Raw genomic sequence first — 11,000 nt, forward strand, 5'->3', positions numbered from 1 at the left:
GAAAGGTGAAAAACTCACCTAAGATGGTTTTTAGGTTATTAATGAAAATTGTTAAAATCTTGTGAAAAAAAAAATTGTTAAAATCTTCTTAAAATCAGATTTCCTAGATTTTAGGAAAACCATTTTTACAAAATCTTAAATGGATGAAAAAGGAGATTCTCAAAAACAAAAACCAAAAACTATAAACATTCAAGGCCTATATTTACAACTACTGATTTCAAAATAATCAAATTTACACATCTGTAATAACAATTAATTTACAAATACAAGAAACAAATAACCAAAACCTGTAATTTTTTTAAAAACATATATCTTACAATAAATAAATATAAAAAAAAAACTTGATGATAAAAAATATCACTAAATACAAAAACAAATTGTCCAGATTAATAAATCCTAGTATATTTTTATAAAAATGGGAATTCTTTTTTTTTTTTTTTGAAAAAGAAAAATGGGAATTCTTACATATGCATATGCAGAGAAAATAAATTTTAATCACAGTGGTATTAGAATGGAACCTATAAATTACGTTACAAACCTATTGAAAACAAAAGTTAAGAAGTATATACCAAAAGTAAATATATAATATGCGTTGTGAAATAATGATAGGATGGATGGGCATATATTGAGGAGTGGTATTAGGATCAAAGTCTCACAAGACTGCCTCCACTCATTGTTTGATTCTTCAAGGCATAGCAAAGAAGTGGCACATGGGTGCACGCAGCTTTCTTCCCTTTGCTTCCCCCTTTTTCCCCTTTTTCATCTTTATTTTATTCTTTCCTTTCAAATCATTTGGTGACGAGTGACGACGTTGCGGTAAAATATGGACCGCTTTTATCTGTTAACTACTATCTAACAAATAGTTAGCGTACCTAAAAAATAATGGTTACAAGAAACAGTAACGAATCTGCGGTATACAAAAACTAAGTACGTGGCCGGCGGTACAAAAGATTATCTTATGCACGGGGTCATAATTACATTCGAATCCACCACTATATTATGCATGCCATCCATTTAACAATCGTACCCATCACACTATAACGACTACGGACTATTATGAAACAATAACAAGGTGAGATAAAAAGACATGCACATAAAATATACTGAGTTCAGTGTGTTCTAATATTTTCTGTCTCTAAAACGTAAGAGAATAGTTCTCATTTTGAGTAATCGATCGTTCATCTCATTCTCTCCCTATCTAATTAAATGATGCCCAAAATGTTGTATTCATGAGAAAGTACCTCTCTCGAGTTTAGCGTTCCAAAACATATGGTACTAAAGTAGTCTACATGTCAGTATTTTGCATGAGTCATAATGTGTTCGGTGCAGTGCGGCTAGTTATTTTAGCTACTACACGCCATAAAAAACCACACGTTTGGTTATGTATATGTAACGATGCTTTAAGTATTCCTTTTTTTTAATTTTAAATATGTGTATATGGTGTCGCAATTACATTTTGATGTGTACACAAAATTGCGATGATACTTGAAAACAAAACAAGCCTTCTCGCGTATAACTCTATATAGCTAGCAATAGTTTAGGAAAATATCAATTGAGTTTAGTCTGATCGTTATGTCCGTTACTTTGAATTGTAAAACCCATATATCATATTAATAGATCTACAGTTTATCGACAGGTCTCTCGTTGTAATGCCAAGCATGTGAGAGAGAGAGAGAGTACGGAACAACTAATTTTAATAAAATGATCGGTTAAGTAAGATTTCAGATTTTCCGACTGAGGAATATCAAATTGTATAAGCTGCTTAATGTGTACTTCTTCTATCTGGGAAAAAGGACAAAAGTATATTTTTCTTTTTTAATTTTTTTTCTGCAAAATCGAAGAAAAAGTTTCAGACATTATCCTGTTTTTATATATTTAACTAGAAAACCATCTTGATTTAATAAAATAACTACTCCATCTTGCTTGTATTTAATCTGCAATTTGAACTATTCACATATATAACTTGCATTTCACAACTATACTAATATCACTTAAGCAATTTCTTTTGTTAATGAACTTAAAACAATGTTTAAAACACTAAATTCTACTTAATGATTTAATGTTTCAATGTCACAAATGTAAACATGTTTTCTAATTCTAATATATTTATGAAAATAATCATATACAGTATATAGCTCTTGATTCCAAACTTAAGGCTAATGGAGTATTAATCTGAAGTGATCTTTTACGAATAGGATTCTAAAATAAGAGTAGGTTTAGGTGTTAAAATTCATATACTTTTCTTATCGATGTCCATTAATTTTTTTAGAAAAAGGGTTTAGAAGTTAGAACCAAACCAACCTTACTTGAGAAAAAAGAGAAGAAGCATTATCCCTCGAAAAGAGAAAAAGGCACACAACAGATATTTGGGACATCGAACATTTTCCCTCTTTTCATGCGCAAAGCATCTAAATCCTAATCTTCTTCACTAATTACTAATTATACCTTTTTCTCTTACTAATAATCAGACAATTGAACATTTTGGACCAAGTCAACATATTTTATCCATAATAATCAATTATGAATTATCAAAAGTTAAACACATACTAGTATCTAACCATATTAGGAATACAAAATTTGCCTATATGGCTATATATGAATTATTTTCTCCAAAGAGAATGTACAAAGACAAAGTGATTGACATCAAATACTTAATAAATAGTAAACAAAATTCACATATTTTATCCATAATAACCAATTATGGCTATATATGAATTATTTTCTCCAAAGAGAATGTACAAATACAAAGTGATTGACAGCAAATACTTCATAAATAGTCAAAAAATAAAATCAACTAATTTTCTGCTACACAAAAACTCAGATTTATTTTTAATATTACTTTGTATGAATTTTTTTTATAATACAGTTTACACAATAAGAATTAACTTATTTATTTATATAGTTAATAATGCTAACAATAGATCAGGCAACACAATATACTGTAAGATACTAAAAGAAAAATAGTAGAAAACATAGGACTAAACTAATACTAATAAATTCTCTAATCTGATTAGTGACTACTACTAAATTAGTTAATTGACTAATCAGAAAAGGTAACATGTTTAAGTGTTTAAAGAAGGAGATCATGGTTTAATTAATTACAAATCTTGCGTCATCCCTCTCTCTCGCTGTCTTGTCAAATCTATTAGACCGAGAGAGAGAGAGAGAGAGAAAACAACTGTAACAGCATTTATATAATCTCTCTCTCTCTCTCTCACTTGAGAGTTCTTTCTCAAACAATCTCAAATCGCATTTGGGATTTGCAAAGTGTTCGTGTGGTTATCTAAAAAGCATCAGATCTGAGAGATGTCGGATGTTTCCGGTGACGGAGATGTATCGGCGACGGTTAATGAGCATCATTCTACACAACCTCCGGTTTCGAATGCGACGTATCCGTCACTGACGGTGTCGGCGTCTTACAAAGAGAGCAGCGGAGGCGGCGGAGGTAAAAGCAGCTCGTCGAAGCGGAGACCAATTAGGCCGAGCTTCGACGCTGCGGCTGATAATGAGTTTATTACTTTGCTTCATGGCTCGGATCCAGTTAAAGTGGAGCTTAATCGACTAGAGAATGATGTTAGAGGTTCGATAATGCTGCTCGATCTACTTTGATTTTTTTAGTTGTATTTTGTGTCGATTCGATTTCTTAAAAACAATCTATTTGGGATGAAACAGATAAGGATCGGGAGTTAGGAGAAGCACACGCTGAGATCAAAGCTCTTAGGTTGTCTGAGAGACAAAGAGAGAAAGCTGTTGAAGAGGTTTTGTGTCTGAAATATTTTTCTTTTTCTTGTCTGAAGATTATTTTTCACATTTTAGCAAATTGTTAAGGGAAGTTTAATCAATCATGTATCGATGATTTGGTAAATTCACTCCATTTTGGTTCAACCAATTAATAATGGGTTGATAAATTTTCACTCATTTTAGCAAATTCTTCAGGGAAGATTATTTAATCTCTCTTTTTTTGGTTCAATCCACATCTGTGAGTTTTGTGGTCAGATTTATTTGACCACAAGTTTATATAAGTTTCCTTGTTAGTTGAAGAAATTATTTGTATATGGGTTCAGGTGCATTTATCGCAATGTGGTATTAGGGTAATGTGGTTAGTTTTGATCGATTATTACACCATGTGCTTGATCTTGACTTTTTAAGTTTTAATTTGTACACATGACTTTTTTAGGTCTAATGTAGTTGCAAGTGAGTTTACATGCTTCTTGTGGATTGACTTTCCCCTATTATGTTTTTGTTTGTTTGTTTGTAATATTAGCTTACTGAGGAGCTTACTAAATTGGATGAGAAGCTCAAGTTGACTGAATCCATTCTCCAAAGCAAAGTATTGCTCAATGATCCTTTCTTGGTTCGATTTTTTATGTTCACCTTTCAGTTCTTATGCTAATAATAAAGACATTTGATGTCAATTGTGTTGCAGAATCTAGAAATCAAGAAAATCAATGAGGAAAAGAAAGCATCAATGGCTGCTCAGTTTGCTGCTGAAGCTACCTTAAGAAGGGTCCATGCTGCTCAAAAAGATGATGACATGCCTCCAATTGAAGCCATCCTTGCTCCGTTAGAAGCTGAGCTTAAGCTTGCACGATCAGAGGTATTTGCATTGCCGTTTTTAAGTCTAGTTGCTTGCTGTCTAGTGTCTACATTCATATGGAATATTGAATACTTCTGAGGTCATTGTATATCTGTATAGATTGGAAAGCTTCAAGAAGATAACAGGGCTTTGGACCGTCTGACTAAGTCAAAGGAAGCTGCCTTACTTGAAGCTGAGAGGACCGTTGAAGCTGCCATGGCAAAAGCCGCTATGGTTGATGATCTTCAAAATAAAAACCAGGAGTTAATGAAACAAATAGAAATCTGTCAGGTTCTGTAGTTACCATCTTAATCTATGTATATGCCATAACATGCCGTTGCCAACAATCTGATTAAATTTGTTTTATGGTTTAGGAAGAAAACAAAATTCTAGACAGAATGCACAGGCAGAAGGTAGCTGAAGTGGAAAAGCTTACTCAGACAGTACGAGAACTGGAAGAGGCTGTTCTTGCAGGTGGTGCTGCTGCAAATGCCGTGAGGGATTACCAGAGGAAGTTTCAAGAGATGAATGTAACTAAACACACTTCACACAAGAGTCATAGAGTCTCTAGTTTCTTGTCACAACGTTTGCCCAATGAATACTGATGAAGGAATTATTCTTGCTGTGTCTTTCAGGAAGAACGGAAAACTCTTGACCGGGAGCTTGCACGTGCGAAGGTCACAGCAAACAGAGTTGCCACGGTAGTAGCAAATGAGTGGAAAGATGGTAATGATAAAGTGATGCCTGTGAAGCAATGGCTTGAAGAACGAAGGTTTCTACAGGTTTACTTTTTATATGATGGCCCCTCTCTTAGAATCTTAGGATGCAAAATTATTTACAGTGAGCAATGCCCATCCATATCTACATTCTCATTTCTAGATTCTTAACTTTTTGCAGGGAGAAATGCAGCAACTTCGTGATAAGCTTGCCATAACAGATCGAGCTGCTAAGTCTGAAGCACAGTTAAAAGTAATCGATCTTATACATTAGCTAGCTTCTCTCAGGGTTTTTCACAGAACAAGGAAGTAAAAGTGTTGTTTTTGCAATTACCAGGAAAAGTTTCAACTGAGGCTTAGAGTGCTTGAGGAGACACTTCGAGGAACTTCAAGCATCAGCACCAGGAACACACCGGAGGCAAGAAGCATGAGTAATGGACCTTCTCGTAGGCAGTCGCTTGGTGGAGCTGAAAACTTACAAAAGTTTCCATCAAACGGTGCTTTATTAAAGAAAACTCCATCTTCTCAGATGAGGCATTCCTTGTCTATTAATTCAACTTCGGTGTTAAAGAATGCTAAAGGAACATCTAAGTCGTTTGATGGAGGCACAAGATCCTTGGATAGGGGCAAAGCACTTGTAAACGGACCTGGGAATTATTCCTTCAACAAGGCTACTGATGACTCTAACTCTAAGGAAGCAGAGTCAGGTAATGGGTGGAAAGAAAATTCAGAGGAGAAGCCACAAAGTGAAGAGCCTGCAGCAGCAGCAACTGAGGACAGTGTCCCAGGTGTTTTGTATGATTTACTACAGAAAGAAGTTGTCTCTTTGAGGAAAGCTTCTCATGAAAAGGATCAAAGCCTCAAAGACAAAGATGATGCTATCGAGGTAACAATTCTATGTCTTTATGCCATAACAATCTGTTTAAAGAAAAACTTGCTTGTTGTAAACGGATGAAGTAATGATGATTTGAGGTTTTTTGTAGATGCTAGCAAAGAAGGTGGAAACATTAACAAAGGCAATGGAGGTTGAAGCGAAGAAAATGAGAAGGGAAGTATCTGCGATGGAGAAAGAAGTAGCTGCAATGCGTGTGGAGAAAGATCAGGACATCAGAGCCAAAAGGTTTTCCAATATTAAGACCCCATCCAACACTGCGCAGATTCTTGCTGGAAGGTAATAAATTATATCTATCTCTAGCTATATAATTCCCAGAGTTTTAGTTCATAATATGGTATTCAAACAAAGTTTGATGTTTTGGATTTGCACAGAGCTGCTGGACGAAGTGGAGGGTTAACGAAAAGTACTCAGTGAGGGGAGAATCCAGATAATAACAAGTAAAAGAATGTCCTACTAGGCTCTTGTTATTAAGCTGTTTTAACCTTATATATTATGCTTTTACTTTGTTTTTTTTTCTTTTTACCTCATGTGATTGGTTGTATTATCATATATAACTTAGCATGCTGATATTCCCATCCTCAACCCTATAACCTAGTAAAAAAGATAAGAAAAGAGAGAGTGAGAGTTTGTGACATAGATTTGGTGTTAAAGTGGGGGTTAGAGGAAGGAGAAGAAAAGCCGAGGAAGAGAGAGAGAGAGAGAGATGTGACATTTTGGCTAACATTTTCGTCTCTCCTTTTTTCGGAAATCGGAAGTTAGTGTGTTTGGGTGTATAGGGTTAGAGAGAGCTGTGGTGGTATTGGCTTCTCTGAGTTTGTGTACCTCTGATTCCTTATTTGTTTGTTACTCTATTGCACTCTTTGTGTGATTTATTCGTTTGTATTTTGGGTTTGCTGATATATGATATATGATTTTTATATTCAGATCTTGAAGCCTAACTAACTAGTATCTCTTTCTTTGGTATACAAAGATAAAATGGATTCCCTATACGTTGCATGACATCATTGGCTGGAAACAAAAATGGAAATATATATAGTAGGTGAACATGCTCAGGATGTTGCAGAATTATATGGTTTTACAAAATTATAGATCATTTTCTGATCATTTAAAAATTGATTTGGAGGTTCTTCAATCTTCATCGTCGACAATTAAACGAATTAGCCTAGGCTACAACAAAATAACAAATATTTGGATTTTTTTCCCTCGTTGGAAAGAAGTCAAGAACTGATACTGATGTAACAAAATATTTTTTTTTTTTTTATTTTATATTAATCTATATAATAATAACAATCTGAAAAATGCCAACAGTTGCGATTTTTCGTCGTACCTTTTCATAAAAAATATATATATTTTTTTTAAAGAAAAATTCAACGGTTGCATCTCTTAAAAAGTTGCGTCTGTTAAATGTAGAATTGTGTCTCTTACAAACAGTTGTGTCTATTCAAATGTTCACATCTTTATAAATTTATATATAAGTGACTTCTCATCATTGTATTCAAATTTTCTTTATTTTATATTTTCGACAGTAACTTTTTACAGTTGCATCTCTCTAAAAAATTGTGTCTGTTGAATATAGAGTTGTGTCTTTTACAAACAGTTTGTGTCTGTTCACATCATTAGAAATCTATATATTTGTCGTATCTTTTTGTAAAAAATATATTTTTTTGACAGAAAAATTTAATGGTTGTATCTCTTTAAAAAGTTACGTCTTAAATGAAGAGTTGTGTCTCTTACAAACAGTTGTATCTATTCAAATGTTCACTTTTTTATAAATTTATATATAAGTGACTTCTCATCATTGTATTCAAATTTTCTTTATTTTATATTTTGGACAGTAAATTTTTACAGTTGCGTCTCTCTAAAAAGTTGTGTCTATTGAATATAGAGTTGTGTCTTTTACAAACAGTAGTGTCTGTTCACATCTTTAGAAATCTATATATAAATAACTTCTCATCATTGTATTCAAATTTTCTTTATATTTGCATTAGTTAAAAGAGAATTTGTTGGAAATGATGTCTCATCACTGTGAAAAAATTATTTCAGTTTGATATATTTTGTTGATCGTTGTAATATTTAATTATATTCAGTCCCTAAGTATACAACCATCTATTTATCAAAGGTTATCATTCTATTGGTATGAATCCAAAACAAAAATTTTGTTTTTAGCTGTTAAAAATTGTGGTTCAAGTTGGTTTTTCAGAAAATAAGAGCATCTTGGCTCGTATATGTTTGCTTATTTTTTTGTCACAAGTATATATTTGTCTACTCCATGCTTTTTGATTAGAAAACTAATTGTATTATAGAAAACAAAATGGATTTCTATATTTCTATTTAAAAAAAAATATCTGATTATGAAATATCAAGGTAAAAATAAAAATAAAAGATCACAGTTTGTTCTATTATATTTTCTACTGTTGGGAATATTCAGTTTATTGGGAGATGGAAAACTGGTGATCAACAGAAAGATTGATGGTTGAGATGATTGTCCAATAAACTATCTTGACGACAAAGACTTATCTACAACTTTGAGAATTTGTATATTTAGTTCTAGTCATAATACACTCAAATTGAAATCTTAACAACAAAAGATACTGAATATGAAATATTATAAAAGTTTGAAAAGGTTTGGATTTTGACTACCAAAAAGAAATAGGAGCATGTGGAAGCAATGAACCTGGCCGTCCTTGGCCGACCATCTTCCTTAGACGCGCACATTGTGATGCTACATCATACACCTAAATATTATTGTTAAAGATTATAACTATTATTGTTCCCCTCTAATATTTATTATATTATTTATTTATGTGTGACTCGGAATAATTAACCAACATCTTACGCGGAAAAAAATAAGTAGTAAGTACATTCAATATTAGATTAACCATATATTTATATATATATATATATAATCTATTATAATTGCCAAAATATTTAATGACTATAAGTTGTTTTACATAAAAATATGTTTCATCTATGAAACGATAGTTGTTTGTATACAATACTGCCTTTATGAAAATAGATGTATTCTTTTTTTATATGAATATATAACTGAGTTTTGATTCAAATAAATAAAATATGTTATAATTTTCTGTTTTGTTATATTCAAATTTGAGAGGATTGGTAATTTTCTTACTGATTGAGTGAATAGTAATATTTTTATTCATTTTCTATGAAGTAAAAATTGATTTTGGAGATAGAAGTATGTTTGAGTTATTCTAAAAATATTAAAATAATTAATTGAAATGAATTTAAACAAATTATTATGTCATTTTAAGAATGGTCTTCAATTAATATTTTTAATATTTTTAGTTTATCATTTTAAAAAATTAAAAATATAATCATTTACATATCATATCATATTTGACAACAAGAGAACAAGTTGTAACGGTTCATAAAATATATAAAAATATGACTGTAAGTTTAAGAAGAGAAGACACGACTGCATATTGTATTTATTCATTTTTTAGAAATTAAAAAATATTTTACGAAAAATTACGATGAAAATACACAGATAAAATGTTACATTGAAAAGATGTGTACGAAATGTTATGACGAATAAAAGCGAACGAAATAACACAACTGCAATGTAATCTCATGGAAGTTAATCGTAAAAATTTGTTTAATTTGATGTGTGTAGCATCGTTAATTATATATTTAATCATATGTGAAGGTAAGATTATTTTTAAAGAATATTTTTCAATAAAGATATATAAAATGTTTCAAAAATTTGTATGTTTTTGAAATTTTTATTAAATTGTTTAGAAATCCCAATAGTTTAATAAATAAATTTAAATAAAGAAAATTTGTAACGAATATTTTACTAAAATGAGATCCTCCGCGATATCGCGGGGACTCCATACCCAGTATTTTTAATAATATTGTATATTAATTTTTAGAAATTATATAGGGTTGTGAGATTTTCTTTTCTAGTTAGTAAAAATAAAATCTTGGTGGTATTCAGTTGATATGATTTGATTAATGAAATCCAAAACTTGTCTCTTTGTCTTTTTCTTCTTTGTTTTCCGTATACATTGCGACAGTTTAACGATCTCGATTCGAAAAATCAACGTCAAAACTAATATATCATTTATCAACGTGCCCACACTACAAAAATTAATTTAAGTTGTTCTACATTTTACCATACGAGATCTAGGAGGTTAAAGAAAAGTATACAATGCATCTCTTTCTCTTAAGACATACAGTATCTTACTAATAGTAATAAATAAATAATAATAAAAATAGCATTCTTTTTCCTTTTGTTAGGAGAAAACTAGCAAATCTAGAAAAAAAAAGGAACATGTTTAATTTGGTGGTCAGTTTCAACCACGAGGATAACATATTTTATAGGTAGACAAGATGAGGATTGTGACCCAACGTGGTGTGGTCAATGATACTGTTGAAGAGAACAATATATTCATAGCAATAATGGAGTATAGAAGTTTAGTGTTTGTAAACCAATTTCGACGTGGAAATGTAAAATATTACATTGTTAAAACAGACAATATGATTATGTGAAACAAAAAAGCCTACGCTATATGCAAATTAAAGCAGGAATACGTACGAATTCAATTATAACTTATGTTACTGTGTGTAAGTAAATATATATTTGCATACAGTAGTATATATGGATTTAATAATCACACAAAGAGCGTAGTACGTCGAGTAACAAACAAATAAGGAATTAGTACGTATTCCTACTTAGATTGTGTACGAAGTACCATCACCACCTTATTTGTTTGTGTACCTCTAATTCCTTATATGTTTGTTACTCCGCTCTTTGTTTGCATATTGGGTTTTCTGAGATATATATATGTGA

At 31.5% G+C, this 11,000-nt stretch overlaps 1 protein-coding gene across 1 annotated transcript; it reads left to right on the plus strand.

Annotated features, from left to right (window-relative positions):
- The first annotated feature begins 2,980 nt into the window (after window positions 1–2,980).
- Window positions 2,981–7,110, plus strand: LOC104756992 (microtubule-associated protein 70-2). Its single transcript, XM_010479681.3, has 11 exons — window positions 2,981–3,580; window positions 3,673–3,758; window positions 4,265–4,330; window positions 4,427–4,597; window positions 4,697–4,867; window positions 4,951–5,106; window positions 5,212–5,358; window positions 5,474–5,545; window positions 5,630–6,178; window positions 6,276–6,463; window positions 6,559–7,110. Exons 1-11 carry the CDS (start codon window positions 3,307–3,309, stop codon window positions 6,599–6,601), a joined length of 1,923 nt encoding a protein of 640 aa, XP_010477983.1. The 5' UTR covers window positions 2,981–3,306; the 3' UTR covers window positions 6,602–7,110.
- The last annotated feature ends 3,890 nt before the right edge of the window (window positions 7,111–11,000 follow it).

Source organism: Camelina sativa, chromosome 17, assembly GCF_030686135.1.
Source record: "Camelina sativa cultivar CO46 ecotype springtype chromosome 17, ASM3068613v1".
In the NCBI taxonomy this organism is placed as follows: Eukaryota; Viridiplantae; Streptophyta; class Magnoliopsida; order Brassicales; family Brassicaceae; genus Camelina; species Camelina sativa.

Excerpts from the sequence above, each read along its gene's own strand:
- LOC104756992 (XM_010479681.3), top strand. The coding sequence starts at position 3,307 with ATGTCGGATGTTTCCGGTGACGGAGATGTATCGGCGACGGTTAATGAG. Across the intron at positions 4,598-4,696 it reads TTAAGCTTGCACGATCAGAG|ATTGGAAAGCTTCAAGAAGA; the intron begins GTATTTGCATTG and ends ATATCTGTATAG. Across the intron at positions 5,546-5,629 it reads AGTCTGAAGCACAGTTAAAA|GAAAAGTTTCAACTGAGGCT; the intron begins GTAATCGATCTT and ends TGCAATTACCAG.